General features: G+C 48.4%; 1 protein-coding gene across 1 annotated transcript in view; it reads left to right on the plus strand.

The window, feature by feature from the left end:
- The window catches only part of TRRAP (transformation/transcription domain associated protein), an 885,394-nt gene that overhangs the window by 839,348 nt on the left and 24,675 nt on the right, over positions 1-21,371 (plus strand). The window contains exons 68-70 of the mRNA XM_078664902.1: positions 9,375-9,559; positions 10,936-11,139; positions 14,789-14,983. Of these exons, the coding sequence (XP_078521028.1) occupies positions 9,375-9,559; positions 10,936-11,139; positions 14,789-14,983 (584 nt within the window). The remainder of the gene's footprint in view (positions 1-9,374; positions 9,560-10,935; positions 11,140-14,788; positions 14,984-21,371) is intronic.

Raw genomic sequence — 21,371 nt, forward strand, 5'->3', positions numbered from 1 at the left:
TTGATTTGGAAATTAGCTGCTTTTGTGGCTTTGCTTACGTGCTGCTGCATGTTGAGCTTGGCGTCGAGTGTGATGCCTAGGGATTTCGCCGAATCTACGATGGTAGGTTGGACATTGAGTGCTGTTAGGTTATTGAGCCACGTTTGGGTGGTGGATATTTTCGCCGGGGGTGAGATGAGTAGGAACTCAGTTTTCAGAGCATTTAGTTTGAGGTGATTATCGGCCAGCCAAGATTGAGTGTTAATAAGCGTGGAATTCAGATGTTTGATATCTTCCGGGGATTGTAGCTTTAGGTAAAGTTGTGTGTCGTCGGCGTACATATGGAATTGGACATTGGAAGCTTGGAGCAAGGTGGCGAGCGGTTCCATGACGAGGTTGAACAGTGTGGGGGAGAGGGAGGATCCTTGTGGAACACCTAGATCTGCAGGCACAGGTGTAGATAGCACATTGTCGATCTTGAACTTCTGAGACCTGTTGTGAAGGAAGGACGAGAACCATTTGAGAACAGTTTCCGAAAGACCCATTCTAGTGCTTAGCAGCTCCAGCAAGTTCTCATGTTTGACCGTGTTGAATGCTGATGAGAGGTCAAGAAGGATGAGGAGGCAGGACTCATTGCGATCAAGAATTTGGAGGGCGTCATCAATTATGTGTGTCATAGCTGTTTCCGTGCTGTGTTTCGCTCGGAAGCCTGATTGATGAGGGTTGAGGAGGTCAAATTGGTCAATGTGTTTTGTTAGTTGGAGTTGGACACATTTCTCCAGCAGTTTGGCCAGGGTGGGGATATTGGTGATGGGCCGGTAATTGTTTAGGTCGGACGGATCAGCTGTAGGTTTCTTGAGTATAGGCGTGACTTGCCCCACCTTGAGGGAGTCTGGAATGAGGCCTTGTTGCAGGGAGCTGTTGATGATTTTGGTCCAGAGAGGGAGGAGCAAGGGGATGAAGTCTTATACAGCATTAGCAGGTAGAGGGTCTGTGAGGTGATTAGAGGGCTTCAAGGTGCAGAGCAGTTTGTGTATTGCTTCTTCCGAGTAGGTATCGAAGTACAGCCAAGATGCATTGTTTTTAGGTTGAGTGTTAGCCATTCTGGTGTGGTTGGGGAATCGGCTTACATCCATGATGAGGTCATTTCTTATGTTGTCAGTCTTTTGCTTAAAGAAGCAGAGAAGGCTTCACAGTGTGGGGTGTCGCTTGTTGTGCTGTTTGGTTGTAAGGGTTGTGTCTTTGTTTGGGTCTTGATTAGTTCGAACAGCTTTCTTGGCCTGTTTTTTGCTTGGTCCAACTGGCGGCTAAAGAAGTCTGACTTTGTGCGCTTTATTTTCCTGAAGTAGGCATTTCTCTTGTTCTTAAGCCTTTTGAGGTGCAGTGCTGAAGGGTCCGATCTCCAGGTGCGCTCTGCCATTCGCATAGTACGCCTGTCGTCATTGAGTCTATCATCATACCAGGGGTTAGAAATTTTGGTGGAGACTCTCTTCAGTTGCAGTGGGGCGACTTCATTGACTATTGTATTCATAGAGTCAAGGTAGTGGTCGGTCAGTGAATGAACATCCGAGGCACCTGAAGGGGGAAGGAGGAGATTGCCGATGTGGGGAGGCAGGGTAGAGGGGTTAAGATTCTTCAAGTCTCTTTTCCATGTTTTGGATTTGATTGGTTGAGCCGGGTTAGGTTTAACTTTTACATTGATAAAGAAGGTGATAATGTGATGATCTGACCAGTCGCAGGGTAGAATCGCCTCCAGTTGAGTAGAGTTCTCTTTGGCAATGATGAGATCGAGTATCGCGCCTTTGTCGTGTGTTGGCCTATCGCATATTTGGGTGAGGTCAAGCGCATTAAGGAAAGTTTTGAGACTATTCACCACTGTGTCTTTCTGATCGCTCCAGTGGAGATTGAAGTCACCCAGGTAGACTTGGGTGGTCTGCCGACCGGCATTGGAAGTGATCAAGTCCATGAGTTGTTGGGCGAATATGAGATTGTCACCAGGCGGGTGATAGATGAGATGTAGAGCACAAACTTGTTTGCCCTCGCTGGTGATGTCGAGGCAGAGGAGTTCACAGGAGGAAAGGGAGGAGGAGGTGACTTTAGTAACGGAGAGGTTGCTCCTAGAAATGCATGCAATTCCCCCGCCCGTCTTGCCAGGAGACCTGTCCAGCCTAATGATGTGATAATTGGGGGGGACTAGTATATCCATAATTGGGTTAGAGGCTTCAGTAAGCCACGTTTCCGTTAGAATGGCTAGATCCAGATCCATAGCTGAGACGAGATCAGCGATGTCAGAGGAGTGTCTCTGGGCCGATCTGCAGTTGAGTAGGATGCATTTGAGTTTGGGAGAGAGAAGGGTGGTCGAGCCTTCTAGTGTGAGGGGAACTTTTCTGAGGTTGTTAGGGACGGAACCTCTGTTGTTGAGTGTTGGGAGCCTCAGAGGATTAGTAAGAATTGTGGGTATGGGGATGTGTGTGTTAGATAAGCGTTTTACCGGACCTGGGCCATAAGAGCGTAGGAGAGAGCATAGGTCGCGGTCCGACAATGGGTTGAGGACACGACGGGGGCGGTGGGAGTTATTGCGAACGGGGATAGTCTGCCAGCGCGGGTGTCGTTGGAGGCGGGGGTATGTAGGGAGGGTGCGTCGTTTGTGGGGTAGAGGGATGGTGGGAGGTAGACTGGGCTGTGAGGAGAGAAGGTCTTTGATTGCGTGGACATCTTTTTTGATTTGTAGAATATCCTCTTTGACTTGTTGGAGGGTGGATAAAGTCAGGTCAGGAGGTGCATAGGGGATGGGGTTGGTGATGAGAGCCGTTGGTGAATGGTTGAGTAGTGAGCTGGAAAGCGGGCAGGGTATCGAGGGGGGGGGGGGTGAACTAGCGTTGTTGGAAGGTTCTGCGGTGCTAATGAGTGGAATGGCATTCAAAGTGTGGGCGTGTTTGTGGGCGAGGGGTGTGGGTGAAGTAGGTGAAGTAGGCGGTGGGTGGGGGGCATAGGTAGTGACGTTAGTGGGAGAAGGTGCCGGAGAGTAGAAGAGTGAGTGAAGGCTGAAGACAGTGGGGGAGACAGGAGGGTAGTGAGGGCTGAGAATAGGAGGTGGGAGAGAGGGGGATGCTAAGGTAAGGGAGGCGGTGTGTTCTGTATCTTTTGTTGGGAGGGTGAGAGTGTCGTGGGTGGGAGTGGGGAGGGAGCTGGGGAGGGAGAGGTGTCCGCCGTGGGGGGGATGGGAGGGGGGGGTGGATAAACTCCGAATGGTGGTGTGTTCAGATGGTGGCGTGTTGTGGGTGAGAGTTGTTGTGTCAGGTGTGAAAGACTCGTGAGTGGGAGTGAGGAGGGAGCTGGGGAGGGAGAGGGGTCTGCCGTGGGGGGGATGGGGGGGTGGATAAACTCCAAGCGGTGGTGTGTTCAGATGGTGGCGTGTTGTGGGTGGGAGTTATGTCAGGGGGGAGGGGTATGAGTGGGGATAAGAGGGGTCATGTAAGAGGGGCGGCTAGTATATGAGGTGGAGAGATTTGTGTCTGTCCTTGGGGAGTGTGGGGCGTTAACAGCAGGTGGGCCATTTACCGGGGTGCTGGGGGTAGAGGTGTTGTAGGTGGGGGCTGCGACGTCAGGGGTGATAGTGCTGGTGGAGTTCTGGGTGGGGGTCCGCATCTTGGAAAGGTGCTCTTTGAACTTGGGGAACAGGTTGTCTAATAGTTCCAGGCTCTTGTCCGTGGATTGAATTAGGACAATCCCATTATTGTAGATAGTAATGGTAGTCCTGCCAGGGAAGAGGTGGGAAGGTGTGATAGAGAGAGTTAGGCCATGAGTTGTTTTCCTGGTGGTGGAGACGGTGAGTAGGGATAGGAACGCTTTTCTCCATTGGGCTCTGCGTGAGGTGTGGAAGATGATATCCGTATTCAGGGCTCCATTGCTCGGTGAGAAGTAGGTGTCGGCAAAGGGTGTTTCAGGGTGTGACCTCAGGAAGTTATGTTTAAAGCGTTTAGTGGCTTTTTTGGTGAGTGTGGAAGGGTAGTTAATTCTAAAAGTGTGCTTGCCGTTAAGCTCCATTTTAGAAAGGCTGTGGTGTTGGGTGTAGGAGATAGGACGACGATAAGGACTGTCAGCCAATAGTTACAGTGCAAAGGAATGACACTAGTGAGTGACCAAAAGTATGAGCGGTAGAAGTCAGTGCAATCCAAGAACAACCAGTGCGTAGATGCAGCTTATCTAATGTAACCTATATGCGAGGTAGCAGTCAGCTTATACCATGTACAAAATGTTAGAGGTAGAACCGGTTAGGAGGAATCAAGTTTACACATCAGAATGTCCGAGGTAACAGCAATGTAGTCTAGGTGTAGAAAGTGGCTGGGTGCAGCTTACATGACTGAACGAAGTGAATGAGGTAGTAATAATCAGTGCAAGATCGTGAAGTAGCTTACATCGGAGAACCAACAAATAAATGAGGTAGCGAATAGTGAATGATAGGGATAAGGGTGAGGTAGGTGCCGCTTACCGCATATACAGTACAAAAATAGGGCTAAGTTACTAATGAATTACTGAGTCCAGTATATGTACAATCAAATTAATGCAGTGACAAATAAGCCATTCGAAATATGAGGTAGCAGTGCACTGTCGGTGAGTAAAAGTGAGGATGGGTGTATATTACATAAGATGTAGGATACCAAAAGTAAGGTAATACTGCAGTAAAAGGCAGATACTTAAGCACATCAAGAGCACCAGGTTATATAAAGTGTAAAATCCAATAGTAATAAAATACCGCAGTAAAAGACAGACACATAAGAACACAAAGATTTAAATACAGAGCTATGTGGAGTCTTTGGTACCGATAGTAAATAATAGTCTTTGGTACCGATAGAAAATAATAGTCCGAAGGACTAGTCCATGATGGCCGCCAAAGAGAGCAGAGTAGTTTAAAAATGGCCACCAGGTAGGGAGGATGAAGTCATTATTCCTCTTTTAGTTGTTGCTGTTTTGAAAGCAGGGCAGAGCAGTTTCACATTCAATTCCGGCTGGTTCAGGGTCCTGCATACCAAGGGGAGTCTTATCTTAGATTTGTTATCTAAAAAGGAGCTGCTGAGGGGCCTCGTGTGTTCAGGCGGGGATTGAGTGTTCAGTTTATGGCCCCGGCCATTTTGAAGGAGAGAGGTTTTTACAAAATGAGTCAATAAGGAAATCGAGTGGAGCAGAATAAGTAACAAATCCAGCACAAAGTATTGGGGCACAGTAAATACCTTGATCAGCCTTCACTTTAGCATGCTTTCTGCAAACCCAATCCGCCGGGGCAAATACGACCTTTTTACCAGCGTTTGCATATTACCGTTGCAGTGGTGCCCAGATCGACAGGCTCACCTTCGAGCCGAGGGGTGCCGCCTCTGCTCCCAAGTATTGCATCTGTGCAGCACATCCCATGGAGAAACGTGAGCGCGCACAAGGGCGAACAGTTCAGGGCAGACCATTCCCAGGGCAAATCATTCCTCCTTGCCTGGCTCGCCCGCACAAGTTGGGTGATCGGTCGGTGTGCTCGGGGTGTGAGGAAGGGCCGTGCCAGACCCCTCAGTCCTCTCCCCCACTCCTGGAACGATGGCGACTGCAGGCGGAGGTCGCGCTGCCCTTCACCCGGCCGGGCGGGACGCGCCGATCACCGCCCGCGGAGATCAGCCAGGCGGGGGAGCCCAGACTCGCCCGCTCTCCGTCAGTCCGCCCCGTCCCTCGCCTCTTTCGGCTCCACGACCATCATCCGGCGCTCGGCTCCCCAGGTGTCGTCACCGAGAGGCGCAGGGGACAGACCAGCCAAGCAAGCAGAGCAGGCAGCCAGGCGCGGAGCCCAGCGGACGAGACAGGGTGCCCGGCTCCCAGCAGGACAATGGAGGTCCCAGCAGCAGCTACAGGCGGGCAGCACCACTCCGCAGCGTCGCACTCCAGGCGCCAGCGACGGTCCAGGTCCACATCAGCGACGTCCCTCCGGCAATCACCGGCCTCCAGGCAGCAGGCATCCGCAAGTTGGTCGGGGAGCCCACAGTCCGCGGGGGAAGGCGGGAGTGTCTCGGTCCCAGTCCTTAGTCAGATCGGGGATCCTCAGCAGGCAACGTCCAGCAGGTAAGGAAATCCAGTTACTTTATGAAATCCTGTTACTTGTCAATCCAGTTACTTTATTGTATCTCCAAATGGCGCAGCTCAGAGCTAATGGGGATAAAAGCCAGAGAACTGGATCCCCAGCACAGGAGCTCTTACAGGGAGCTCCTATCCGGCGGCCATCTTGTGCATGGTGCAAAAAACATACAAACGCTCCTGGTCGCAGCTCCTCTGTGCAGATCAGGGGTGTTAGTCTTCCCCTATCTCGACGATTGGCTGTTGAAGGCAGGCTCGCCCCAGACAGTAGTCAGCCGAATCCAGACTACGGCTGACCTCCTGCACATGCTGAGGTTGTCCATCAATGTGCCAAAGTCTCACCTGTGCCTCTCTCAGAAGCTCCTCTTCATTGGAGCGGTTCTGGACTCAGCTCAGTTCCTCCCGAACAGCAGGTTCGGGATATTCATGCTCTGATTCCGATCTTTCAACCTTTATCCCGTGTCTCGGTCAGGTTGACGCTGCGGCTTCTGGGGCTGATGGCCTCCTGTATCCTTCTGGTGCATCACGCGAGGTGGCGGATGCAGGCTCTGCAGTGGGACCTGAAGTTTCAGTGGGCCCAGCATCAGGGCAACTTGTCCGACCATGTCTTGTTCTCGGAGAGCACTGCAAGACAGTTGCAGTGGTGGTTCACGAGCCGCGATTGGTTCAGCGGCAGATCCCTCTCCCTACCCCAACCGGAGCACGTAGTTGTGACGGATGCGTCCCTCCTGGGCTGGGGGGGCCACATGGGAGAGGCGGAGATCAGAGGCCTCTGGTCTCAGGCGGAGTCCCGGCTCCATATCAACCTTCTGGAGCTGGGGGCGATCCGACTTGCACTGAAGGCATTCCTCCCCTCTGTCCGAGGGAGTGTAGGGCAGGTGTTCACGTACAACACTACCGCCATGTGGTACTCCAACAAACAGGGCGGGGTGGCGTTGTGTACTCTTTGTCAGGAGGCTCTGCGTGTCTGGCAATGGCTGGAACGCCAGGGCGTCACCCTGGTGGTTCAACACCTGGCAGGTTCTCTGAACGCCAGGGCGGACGAACTCAGCCGCCGGTGCATGATGGATCACAAATGGCGTCTGAACTCGGACGTGGCGCAAGGTCTCTTTCAGCAGTGGGGAGAGCATTGGTTAGATCTATTCACCACCGAAGAGAATGTGCAATGTCATCAGTTCTGCACGTTGGAATTTCCAAGGAGGCACTCGCTCGGAGACGCTTTCCGTCGCGAGTGGAGCTGCGGTCTGTTGTACACCTTTCCGCCTATACCACTTCTGCCCAGAGTGCTATAAAGATCAGGCGCAAACGGGCCCAAGTCGTCCTTGTGGCTCCGGACTGGGCACAAAGGTACTGGTATCCCGAGCTACTCAGCATGTCAGTCGATCCCCCGATTCGTCTGCCTCTTCAGAAGGACCCTCTGTCGCAGCAGCAGGGGAGGGTCCTCCACCTGAACCTGTCCAGTCTCCACCTCCATGCGTGGAGATTGAGCGGCGGCAGTTGAGGCCATTTGACTTGCCTCCTGAAGTCTGTGATGTGATCCTGGCAGCCAGACGTCCCTCCACAAAATTGGTATATGCCTGCAGGTAGAACAAATTTGTGGAATGGTGCACAGCAAAGGCTGTGGATCCTCTCTCTGCCCCCCTTTCAGAGGTTCTCCTCTTCCTTCGTTCTCTTGCCCAGCAGGGCTCTACTCTGGGCACTCTTAAGGGCTACCTCTCTGCCATTTCTGCCTTCTTGAGGCTTCCTGATCAGCCATCTCTTTTCAAGTCCCCTGTTGTAAATAGATTCTTGAAGGGCATCACGCACATGTTTCCTCCTGTTCCTTTCGTGATGCCTCAGTGGGACTTGAACCTTGTTCTCATCTGAAGTGCGCTCCTTTCAAGCCACTTCACAATTGCCCTCTTCGTCTTCTAACTCTTAAGACTGCATTCCTGGTTGCCATCACCTCTGCCAGGAGGGTGAGTGAGCTCCAGGCTCTATCTTCTAAGCCTCCTTTCCTTTCTGTCCATCCGGGCAAAGTTGTTTTAAGAACGCGTCCTTCTTTCCTGCCCAAAGTGGTTACAGCCTTTCACATCGGGCAGTCCATCACCTTGCCCACCTTCTTTCCGCTTCCGCATCCCTCGAAAGAGGAAGAGAGGCTCCACCGTCTGGACCCAAAACGTGCACTCTCCTTCTACCTTGACCGCACACGCCAGTTCCTGGGTTGACGACCAGCTCTTTGTTGGTTACGTGGGCGCGAAGAAGGGACGGGCGGTGCACAAACGGACCATCTCTCGGTGGGTCATGTTGTGCATCAAGGTCTGTTACTCCTTGGCTAAAAAGGAGCCCCCTGTTGTGCTGAGGGCCCATTCCACTTGGGCCACAGCGGCTACTACTGCCCTGGGTCGGGGAGTCCCCTTGCAGGACATCTGTCAGGCAGGTACGTGGGCCTCGCTGCACATGTTTGCTAGACACTACTGCCTGGACAGCCAAGTCCGGGGAGATGGCTTTTTCGGCCGTTCCGTTCTCCAGGACTTTTTCTGGTGTGATCTTGGTTCTCAGACCTTGCTGGGGTATCTATTCTAAGGTAAGGAATCTAACACTAACCTGTTTCTTTCAGATGCACAAGTTACTTACCTTCGGTAACGATATATCTGTAAGAAGCAGTAGTTAGTGTTAGATTCCTTACCACCCCACCCACCCTCCCCCTTCTGCGAACCGACATCTAGGGTTAAGGTATTCCCTTTGAGGGTCCTAGTTTTATGGCACCAGTGTTGGTCCCCGGCATGGCTCTGCGTTCCTGGCGTGGAAAGCTATGCACAAGAACTGACGTCCGCGCGCGAGGGCGGCGTCTAAGTACTCCTACGCCTTCATCCCGGGGCCAACGACACCGACGACAGACGCGGAGCCGCAGACGAGGCCTACCGACACGCAGGGGTACTGCTACGCAAAACTTTCCGGATCCAGTCTGACGCCTGGGGATATTCTAAGGTAAGGAATCTAACACTAACTACTGTTTCTTATAGATATATTGTTACCGAAGGTAAGTAACTTGTGTGATGAGCGCGAAGATACTCCACCAGTGGTAAAGGTGTGCTTTAGAAACTGGCTGTTTATTCTGTGATGGTCCATACACATGATTAGGAGAACGGACGCCAGTGTGGAAGATCCACATGTACTGAGTGTTTCTGAATGTTAATTCTGATGGGATATGCTGGAGAACCGCCTCAATCCCTTCAACAAGTATACTGATGTGTAGCGCTTTAAGCCTGCAGGAGTTAACTTACATCCCTCTCTCTAAACTGCAGTACCCCGGGTAGTGGCAGTATCCCCACAGATGCGCCTGGTCGAGGACAACCCCTCGTCGCTGTCCCTGGTGGAGATTTACAAGCAGCGCTGTGCCAAGAAGGGCATCGAGCACGACAACCCCATCTCTCGCTACTACGACAGGCTAGCGACGGTGCAGGCTCGAGGGACGCAGGCCAGCCATCAGGTACGTCATGCGGGTAGTAATGAGACTCTGTTGCATGCCTGGCGCTCATGCAAGTTCCGCTGCTGTCACTCAACTAAACCCCCCCCCCACACCCAGAAACTACTGTGAATGCCACTAAACCTCCAACCTCCCCTCTCCTCTCCCACCCTGCAAGTACTGTTGGCGTCACTCAACCTCCAACCCCCAACCCCCAGTCAACCAACACCCACCCCCCCTCCCTCCTCCTCAAGTACAGCTGTTGCCACTCAACCTCCAACCTCCCAGCAAGTATCGCTAGCATCACTCAAACCCCCCCCCCCCCCCCCCCCCCCAAACAATTCTTTCTCACTGGTCATTAAGAAGGCAGAATGCGGCTTCAAACTACTTCTAGTGACAAGAGGTAAAATCTGATTCCTGTTGAACTTAAGCAGCCATCTTATTCAACCAACCTCTTCTGGGTCTTCTGTTTATTGGACCTCTACTAAATCCCTTCCAAACTATGTGGGAAAAGTTTGCAGTAAATAGGCAAAAGTGCCACTAGATTCTACTTGTTTTTGCTTGCCACCCCAGATAGTCTGGTGTTGCAAAAAAATAAAGCAACAGATATTCCCATCCACTCCCCTGTATAGAGCCAAAGATCCTGGACAACTTGACCCTAGCGCTTGTACATTGTGTAACTTTGCACGCATTTCACAAATGCTTCATGCCTGCTGTTCAGCTGTAATCATACTTTTTGGGAAATGGCCGCCTCATTCAGAAATAGTCTCCCAGACTATGTGCAGCAAGCTGGACATGATAAAGATGCATCCAAGCACATTTCACGGTAGTGCTCCTCTACACAGCAAGGTCCATGAACAAACAGTCTTCATAAGGAGGCTTGCCTGGATCCAGTGCTGAGGCTTCCTTTGTGAAGGGCAAGTAAATCAGCATGTTTAATGATGCACAGGTGGCTGCTGTGTCCTATATGTTGGGTTCGTTGACCTGAAGAATTTGCTTCCAGCACTCATTAAATCCAGCCGATTATCACGTTGTCAGGTGCGTCTCTGGCCTTAAAACCTCGTTTCTTTAAGCATTCCCTCTCTAAAGGGTTGTCTGATTGGAAAAAAGGTTAGAAAAGAGTCAAAAATTCAGTGTTTTTACAGTGATGAACCCAAAGACTGAAATGGTGTGATTTTTAATAATGCTGTTTACAAAGAGGTTAAAGTTTGTTACACGTTTACATATTGTGAAACTTTGTACATTTCAAAATATTTGACTTATAATTGTATTAGCGTCTTTAATGATTTTAATTCTTTTTAGAACCTGAATAAAATTTAAAAAAAGCTAGTTATGTTTCTAAGTCGTTAGTTATGGCTTTTAAATTATTCATTGTTTTAATGTGTTTTATTCTATTTTAGGTTCTCAGAGATATTCTTAAGGAAGTGCAAAGCAACATGGTGCCCAGAAGCATGCTGAAGGAGTGGGCGTTACATGCATTCCCTAATGCTACAGACTATTGGACATTCCGAAAGATGTTTACTATTCAATTGGCATTAATTGGTTTTGCTGAATTTGTCTTCCACTTGAACAGATTAAACCCGGAAATGCTACAGATTGCCCAGGTGAGATTACAGCTGTACAGAAGTACACTTCCTGTATCTTGATGAAGGCTGTGTAGTGTATGATCTTGGAAGTTCTAAGGTCTGTATAAATTGTTATATCCGGCCCTTTGACTTGAAAGGACACACACAGTAGAACATTCCTTTGCAGATTATTAGAAACATGTTCAAATTCTTTCAGAAATTCTAGGGAACCACCGATCTTTAAATGTAAAGTTTGGAGTGGTATGGTGTCTAGACATTTAGAGTAGACTACTGTCGATGTGCACAGCCCCATTAACACAGGGCCGCAGTGAAACTGGGACGAAGTGCAGACATATCAAAGTGTGCTGAATACATCGAACCGCTCTCTGCCACAGGCAAATGAGAAGTCACTCATCAGTTCCCATAGCTTTAGAAAACCTTTTCAGCCTCGTGGTTTTTGTGTTTCTTGTTTTAACTGCCCAATATTTTCTTTATATAAAGATCTCTTTTAAAAAAAGTTTTTAAGTCTGCATAGACAATTAATTTTTTTCTGTTATTACTGTGTCATACTGTAAGTACCAATCCTGCTATCGACCTTTTCAGTAAGCCCTGCCTCCATAGAGTGGAACCAGTTAGAGGACGATAGTACCTGTGATATACAGCCCCCACCATGGATGTTGCCTAAAGCCACTCTCTGACTCTTGACCCAGAGAATAGACCTATGGGAGATGTGCTAGCAATGCTCATATTCTCCGATAAAGAGGCGTGCAGTAAGCCTTAAAGCAGCGACTGAAAGAGAGGCCTTAGAGATGATACATTAGAGCCACATTTATGCTGTGATTTAACTTACATCTTACAGTCACAGTTTGAAAAAACAATACCTTGCTTCATACGTCGCATCAATCCTATGGGTAGGATCATCCCTTGATGCTTTCTAATGGTGAGCTGTTGGACCGAGAGCCCCTGTGCAGTCACCCTTGAAATCCCTGCTCTAGCCTATGATATTAGCAGGTCTTCGCTCTGCTGCTGTTGAGCCTCTGGCTGGATTACAGGTGTATGATGGAAGACCAAGCTAGTGTGTGCAGTGGGAGTTAACTCACCTCTCTCTCTCGAGCAATCGGCGACCCGGCGCTTTCTTGGAGAAAAGTATGGTGTAAAAGAAAACCTAGAAAACAAATATGCAGAGTGGCAATCAGCAATGAGAGTACAGTTTCATGTGATGCACTAAACGCCTTTTGGTCTCAAAGATCACCGTCAAATTGTCTTGCTTTTGGTTGGTACATGCATTTGTTGATCCATTTGGATTGATACGTTAAAGTGATAGGTGTCGAGTGTGAACCACAAGTAAAGCTTTCCTAACCTCTCGTAACTACATTGAAAAATATGTTCCAGTGTGTAGTCTCTATTAAGTCAATTTAAAACCTAAAGAATAATTATATTTAAACGTTAAAAAATATTTTGTTGTTCGGTATTATAACTGCTATGTGCATAATTAAAAATTTTGATTTTATTCAAGTATTATCAAAGACATTTTAGTGGGTAGCGCATTTTATTTTTTGTGGTTGATGTCTGTTTTATTATAGCGTATTAACTTTTCTGAGGAAGTACTTGAAGCAAGAATTAAAACTTAATTCCCTATCTCAAGGGAGATTTATAAATATTGATTGCTCTACTGACTGCAGGTTTGACCACAGCATTAAAATACTTAGAATGTGATGAATGGTGATAGTTGGCTTTGGGGCAATGAGACATAATCCTGCTCCATTAGGAGGGTGGCTTGGAATTTTCCAATGATGCGGACGGAGATGGCTAAGATAAAATAGCAGGCAGTTGTTTCTATTATTTGTTTTTACCTTTTTTGAGGCACATTTCAACTTTTGGGTATCAATCCCGTACAAGAATACAAAAACAAGTAACTGCATATAATTATTAAATACCAATAATGTATTTTGAGCAGTCATTTGAAATGGATAACATAGCATACCTATGAACTCTAGAATACAAGACCTGTAAAGGAAGAACAGTAAAAGAGTAAGTATGTTAAAAATGCAACTATCTCTATGTGTATATTCTTATAAACAAAAGATTCATCGTTAGAGGAAGGGAAGACCAGTATATGGCCACCTATAGCCAAAACTTCACATATAAAACTGATATTGTATACGGACAGAGCAACGCTAGGGTGATCTGTGCTTATTCATGCTAAATTCAATGTGATTTTAAAGTGTTATAATGTTGGTAATGTTAAAAAGCATTCTTTAATATCACTTAATATACTGAGAGTTAAACTGTTCTTTCTGCCAAAACATCCAAAACTGACTTCTCCATTAAAGTAAGCTGTTTAGCTTCTGACTTTCACTTGTCTTATTTTCATGGAGTGGAGTAGAGCATCGGAGGGGGCCGAGGGGGGGGGTCCCCTGTGGGATTTGTTATCAGCAAAAAATATAGGCTAGAGCCATAACGCTTCATATGCTTTGCAGGGCTCCCTAATTGTGGTCAGTATCTAAATATGTCCACTAACTCTGAATGGATTGTGTCCAGTATATCTAATTGTTACGAGGTAGCCTGGAGTAAAAGGGGTAGAAACGCCAAGGTTTGCCGTCTCAAGGATGGTAAACTCATGGATACTTGTAAAGTTAGAACTCAATTGCACACTTTTGTCTAGATTCATTTGGTAGAGCTGGGGCTGCTGTTGGTCGCCCCAGGCTAATGTGTTTGTTTATATCTTTGTCTGGAGCTGGCTGAAGAGCTACACCTCCCTATTAATTGGGGAGTTCAACATGAATTTTAATAATTGCAGGTGCTACAGAGGAAGCTTGCATTAAAGTCATTTTTAATGTTCTTTCTGATGGATAGTATTCCTCTGCAGGTTCTTCACCCTCAATTCCCCTCTCGGGGGTACGTACTATATTCTGTGTCTTGCAAAAAAAGTTCATAAATTAAGTGCAAACACATCAGCAGTTCTACTTATTCCCCTTTTTCCCTCTGTGGTCCTAATGTCGAACTGCCATATTTTTGCCTGCCTGACTGTTTGGAAGACATTTGTGTCTTTGCAACCTGGAGAGTAGCGGTTTCATGAATAAAATATAGCAGAGAAACTTAGCACTTGAGCCTGCCGCAAGTCTTAAAGAAGATGTAGGGTCATTCATGAACAGTGCTAGGTTTTGGTGTATGCGTCCCTAGCAGTGCTATCCATTTCTCTTTAAAACAAAACACTGTCTTGATCTACTGTGCAACCTGCTGTGAAGCCTAGCTTCTAAGCAAGAAACCGAATAGCCCTACGATAACTCCAAATAAATAAGTGGAGTATAGAGAGCTTTTCTGTCTTTTATCTAGTTCATGAGACTTGGATGCAGTTTTAAATTGTTTTGATTTCATTGGAACCAGTTTTGAAGATCCACAAGAAAGCTAAAGTGACAAAACCGTCTTTCCCTTAATTATCATATTTGAGTATTACTTTTGGGTTTCTGTAGGTTTTTAGTCGTTTATGAATTAGAAAGTCTTTGAAAATGTTTGAAACTAAAGTAAAGTATAGTGCCTACATCTGCAATTTGCTTGTTTAAGAAATTAAGTAGCTTCTTAACAGGGCGTCCTTATACCAAAACATTGAGTGTGTTGTATTGCACTGAAGACTACGAGATTCGTATTTACCCCTCTTTCATGTGTTTTTTTTCTCCCTATGTTCTAGGATACTGGGAAACTCAATGTGGCATACTTTCGGTTTGACATCAGTGATGCCTCCGGGGATCTGGATGCGAATCGGCCTGTCCCATTTCGGCTCACACCAAATATCTCTGAATTTCTCACGACTATTGGTGTGTCTGGCCCTCTGACTGCCTCGATGATTGCAGTTGCTCGTTGTTTTGCACAGCCAAATTTCAAGGTATGCAATCACATTCATTTTGATATGTATCTTAGATGACATAGTTCGAACCTGTCGCCAAAGTGTAGTGAAGCATTTTAAAAGGAACAGAGTGTATATAGGAGGCAACAGTCAAACAACCAACTACTAAGACACACAAGAGGGTATATGGGGTGCTTTTGAAGATTGAGACAGGAGTGGGGAAGACTTATTCAAAGGGAACTCTTAATTACTTACAAAACTTAACGCTATAGCACGTAAACAATATTTCAAATGTGCTTGAAGTAAAGAACGTTTTCATGTTTCTCCTGATTTGGAGGAGCAAAAGGAGTTGTCTAAAGTTATGTTATGTTATAAATGTTTTTATATCGCGCTCTGCTACTACAGAGTATCCTGGCGCGAGTGACCCGGGGAGCAGAGTGGGGGCTGGGGATTCAAGGTTGTTTGGGTGCCGTCCCTGTAACAGTGATGCTCCCAATTCTCCCTCGTCATTCACCAGCTCTGGGGTGCTGACCAGATAATATGTTTCCCTGGGTGATTGTTTTATAATGGTTCATCCAAGGGGTCAGCACAGTCACATTTGACCCTTAGAAGCCTTGTCCACTTTGGGTTCTAAGTGAATTACCCCAAATCGTCTCTGAAACCCACAACAAAGATACAGTCCATGGCGACCTTTCTGGTTTCCTGACTTGATAAGGCCTTTCCTCCATGCATTTGCTTCATTATCAGACAGGACATGAATTGTGTCTGGAACTAGAATGTATTGCGGCATGGTGGTTGCAGAGGCTCTTCATCGTTGATTTCATAACAGCAGAACATCTCTGTGCATGTGTAGGACTCTAAAACATAATATCTGAAAGAGACACGTTAGTGATAGATCCATTTTCAGTTCTAAAAACTAAAACCGAACTAGAAAAGGCATCTTTTTAAGACTTTTATTTTTAAATGCAACTACTTATTTATATTTGTACATTAAAGTTTTGTATGACAGTACACCACCAATAAAGACGCTTTAATTAGAAGGAAGTAAAGCAAGGTGGATGCTGCTAATTATAGATTATAACAAGAGGGGAAAACTGTCGCCTACACATGAAGACTTCCAGAATTTGTATTGTGCTTCATCATGCTATTGGAAGGTCATTGACTTTTTTCGACTAACCGAACAAACATCATAGAACACTTTAAAACTTTTTATGCCAGGTGTTTCATTCTTCTCATGCTCCCTTTGGCTCTCATACTGGCTTTCCTAACATGTGCTAGTGGTTATGAAGAAAGCCTGGAAGAATGAATGTAACATTCAAATTCTCACCCCATGAAGAAGTGCAAGGTGTGTCAGGAGATAACATAGAGGAGGCTTCAGAACACTGAAAGGTGTCAGTCTTGGGATCCCATTGGGGGAGAATTATAGGAATCCTAGTGAACCCATCCCTAACGGCAGTGCATAAGAGTACAATTCTTCCTCCTCAGCCCTGAATTTGACTACTTCTGATATGGCTAAGGTTCTCTGCATCTTTCAGATTATTGCCATTGTTACTTTTGTAAGCGACTGCTCAAATGTCACTAATACGGATCAGAACTCCTAACTTCTTCTGACCTTGCAAACCTCACTGCTAACAACGTTTTGTCCATTCCAGCGTCGGGCAGCAACCTGATGCAGCACCAAGCTTCCCAGAAGTAACACAACCACACAAATATGCGTAGGAACATCCACTATTATCCAGTATTAGGGGTGTCTTTCATAGATTCACATGCCTGAATCATTCCCCGTCGTCGAGACGGGAGCCTCCGGTACATAAAAAAGTAATGTCCTATAGACATACATAGAGAAAATAGGCCTAAGGGTCTCCCCTTAGTAGCCTTTCTTTGTCCTTATGCAAAAAGGACCAAACTCTCACAGTCAGCCAATCAGCTCCGACCTCCCTCTAGAACCTTCCTGGGAGGAGCCTCAGTCCCTCAGATTTTCTACCGCACGTTGTGCTAGGGAGTCTCCAGCCTGAGCTCTTCTCAGGATTCCTTACAAATCATCTACTTTCCTTTGAAAGTGAATCTTCACTCTACAATCTTCAAGGATTACTTCAGTAACACTTTGAGGCAGTAAGTGTTTTCTTTCCACTGCTTTCTTCGATGTCCGAATCCCAGAAGAAAGCCCTTTTCAGGGCCTGCTCTTCATGTGGGAAGAAAAGGCTCCATGTGGATGATAAGCATACCTTATGCTTATATTGCCTTTATCCGGACCACGTCCCTGCAGACTGCAAAATATGTAGGTCTTTCCCTAAAAAGACCGTGAGAGACAGGGAAGGTCGCCTTCTCATCTGGCTCGACAGGCTCAAGGACAGAGACACTCTGGAATCTTCCGAGGGTAGTGTCTCTAAGGTCTCAGAAGTCTCTCAAAAGAGGCCAAGGGTAACTTCCCCTGGCCCCTCAGACACTCCTCCTAGGAAGACAGCCAAGAAGTCTTCAGAGGCAAGATCTACGACATCTTCTGTGTCTGTTAAGGATAATCAGACTTTTAAGAAGCCTGCTCAGTCATCTAGCAGACCTGCCCAGAGGACTACCTCAGTAACTACCACTGTGTCAACGACGTCAGCGTTGTCTCTTTCACCGTCGACGATGACATCTCCATCATCGTCATCGACAGGTAGACCTATTTCCTCTGTTTTACTGCTGAAATCGTCGACGACAAAGACCCTGTCGACGTCGAAGACTACGCCGTCGACGAAAACTACGCCGTCGACGACGGCATCCTCTTTAACGAACCTGTTGTCGACGACGTCGACGACGAACCCACCATCGACAGCCCCGACGACGAAGGCATCGACGAGGGCATCGACGGCGAAGACGTCGACGACGAAAACGTCGACGAGAACGACGTCGACGACGGGCTCGCCGTCAACGAGTGCACCGACGACGTCGCGGTCGTCGACGACCAAATTGCCGTCTACGGAGATTCCGTCGACGAGGACCCTACCGTCGACGAAGGACTCGTCGTCGTCGACGAAGTTAAAGACGCCGTCGACGGAGGACTCGTCGTCGTCGACGAAGTTAAAGCTGCCGTCGACGGAGGACAGAAACATGGAAGAAATCCAAGCTCGTGGAGGTGTCATCCCTCACGCTACCACCGTCGGCGGCTTCCACCTCCAGTCCTGCGTTGGGCAAGACTACCAAACCGCATATTACGCCGGAAACCACGTCTCCAAGCAAAGTGGAGATGCAGCCGCCTAACGAAATCTTCCAGAGTGAAGACTCAGAAGAGGATGACCACCTGGGCCCCGCTACTTCCATCTCGGACCTACATGTCAAATGCCAAAGCACTGACGAGGAGGTAGAGGAAATCTCTTACCAGGAGCACTCCGTCCACACTAAAGTCAGCACGGAGGTTACCCCCATGATATGCCTGCCAGCTGCTCTGGTGAACGACCTGAAATTCCTTGTACAGGATTACAAACAACGCTTCCCGGACGCTGACAGTAGAGATCAGTCGCCGATCGTTCATAAACCAGCGGCAGCCCCAAAACAGTCTCGACCTCCCCCTCAAGCCCACCATGAGAAGATCCAACCTCAGGAGGTAGTGTCATCAGACGAGGATGAGGAGGAGGAAGAATTGGAGGAAGGAGAGGTCCAGGAGGCCCACTCTACCCATGATGAGGAGGATGAGTATGTGGCGTCTTCACCAGCTTCGCCCCAACCGCGCCAAGCGGACTCGCCGCCGGTAGACATCGGCGGCTTCCATAAAATCGTTGAAAGAGCGGCAAAGAGATTCCATATGGCTATCGAATCCACAGAAACTGAATGCTTCCTGCACGATTTTAAGGAGCAGACTCAAAAGACGACTAAATCTATTCCAATAATAGAATTTCTGTGGGAACAAGGCAAGAAACTGATGCTGACGCCCGCTTCTGTGTCTGCGGTGGTTCCGCGCCTGGACAAGAAATACAAAGCCCCACTGACTGCAGCGGCTTGCCTAAATGGGCACCCTAAACCTGATTCAGTGGTCACACAGGTGGCCCAGAAGCACTCCCGCAACCCTTCCTCCCCGCTGTCCGCTCCTCCGGACAAAGAAGGCAGGAAGCTGGACACAATCGGCAAACGGTTCACGACGACTTCGGCCATGACCGTCAAGGTGGCCAACTCCATTGCCCTGTTGGGGCGTTATAATCGCCAACTCTGGGAAGACATAGCCCCATATTTGTCAGACCTGCCTGACACAGTCCAAGGTGAAGTCAAGGCTCTACTAGTGGAGGGTCAAACTTCAGCAGCCGAAATAATAGACTTTGCTATCGATGCGGCCATGACTGGCTTTCGTCAACTTGCTGGAGCTGCGGTCCTACACCGTCAAGGATGGCTTAAGGCGACGTCGTTCCGCCAGGAGGTGCAATCCAAGGTCTTAGACATGCCCTTCGATGGCCAGCACCTTTTTGGGGACAAGATCGATGAGGCATTGCAGACCATAAAGAAGGACACGGATACGGCCAGGGCTCTGGGTACCTTACAGTCCCGGACCCAGTCCTTTCGAGGCAACAGATCCAGAGGACAGTCCTCGTATCGAGGTTCCTATCAGAATAGGTCCTCGTACTCCTATACTAACAAAGGTCAATACCAACACAAGCAACCTCAAGGCCGTCAATCGTCCTACGGACGATCGAACTTCAGAGGCAAGAATGCGAAGAGGGGCACTGGCGGCCGCCAGTGACGGGCTGCTCCAGCCAGTCCAGACACCCTATCCCTCCTTACAACTTGGAGGAAAATTGACCCATTTCCTCAACAATTGGCAACTCATAACCACGGACCGGTGGGTTCTCCAAATTATACGTTTTGGCCATTCCCTCGAATTCACCACCATCCCTCCCAGAACTCCTCCACGCAGACGGGCGCACAAAAACTTACGCCTGCTTCTCCAGGAAATTTCTGTAATGCTGAAGAAAGGAGCTATCGAGCGCGTTCCGGCACCCCTGAAGGGGAAGGGCTTTTACTCCCACTTCTTTCTTGTACGCCAGAAAGAGGACAAGTGGCGGCCCATTCTGGACCTCCGAGCGCTCAACGTCTTCCTACGGAGCCAATCGTTCAGGATGGTGACGATTCAAGAAATACTAGGCATTCTAGAAAAAGGAGATTTCATGACATCCTTGGATCTCCAGGATGCCTACTACCACATCCCCATCCTCAAGTGTCACAGAAAATTCCTGAGGTTCGAGGTTGCAGGGCAACATTATCAATTCAAGGTACTACCGTTCGGCCTCAAATCCGCGCCGTGGATTTTCACGAAATGCCTTGCACCGGTGGCAGCTTTCCTGCGTCAAATGGGTCACCAGGTCTTCCCCTACCTAGACGACTGGCTGGTGAAAGCACCCTCGGCGAAAGACGCAGCCGAATCCTCCAGCACCTGCACAAATCTTTTTCAGAGGCTGGGATTAACTCTCAATCTCAAGAAATCCTGTGTCATCCCTACGACAAAAATGACCTTCCTCGGAGCAACCTTGGACACAGAGTGCGCAAGAGCCTTCCCCTCGAAGGAAAGGACAGACAAGATATTGTCCCTGGCCACGGCCGTGGCGAACAGGACACAACTGCAGGTCCGGACCTATACATCCCTCCTGGGCATGATGTCCTCCTGTATACTCCTCGTCCCTCACTGCAGACTCAGAATGCGCCCGTTGCAGGAGGCGCTCGCGAGCCAATGGACTCAAAGTACTGGCTCTTTCGAGGACACTGTCTGGATAACACCCAAAATGACCAAGAGTCTAACCTGGTGGAGGCGTCGCAAAAATCTGACCGTAGGACTGTCATTTCTCCTTCCGGCAACACCTCTGGTGATCACCACGGACGCTTCCCTGGAGGGATGGGGCGCTGTCCTTCAGGACCTTCGAATCAGCGGCAAATGGGACACTCAGGAAAAACAGCTTCATATAAATCTTTTGGAGCTGAGAGCCGTGTATCTGGCACTACAGGCCTTTCTACCACGCATCCGGCACTCCCCAGTGCTCGTCAAAACGGACAACACCACGACGATGCACTATCTCAACAAACAGGGAGGAACGCGTTCGCTCTCTCTATCACGCCAATCGCAGAAGATCTGGAACTGGCTAGTGCTGCATGGAATCACACTCAAAGCCGGCTATGTGCCAGGCAAGGACAATACCATCGCCGACGCCCTAAGCAGGCAACGATCACTCTCCCACGAGTGGGAACTGAGGGACAGCGCGCTGACTCACATCTTCTCTCAATGGGGAGTCCCAGGAATCGACCTGTTTGCCACCAAGGGGAACGCCAAATGCCCAAGCTACGCAAGCTGGCATCCCCAACAGGGATCACTGGGGAATGCCTTTTCCATCGGTTGGTTCAGCGTGTTTGCGTACGCTTTTCCTCCGTTTCCCATGATCCCGAGGCTCCTCAGGAAGATGAAGGCGGAGCC

The sequence above is a fragment of the Lissotriton helveticus genome, chromosome 10 (assembly GCF_964261635.1).
Source record: "Lissotriton helveticus chromosome 10, aLisHel1.1, whole genome shotgun sequence".
In the NCBI taxonomy this organism is placed as follows: Eukaryota; Metazoa; Chordata; class Amphibia; order Caudata; family Salamandridae; genus Lissotriton; species Lissotriton helveticus.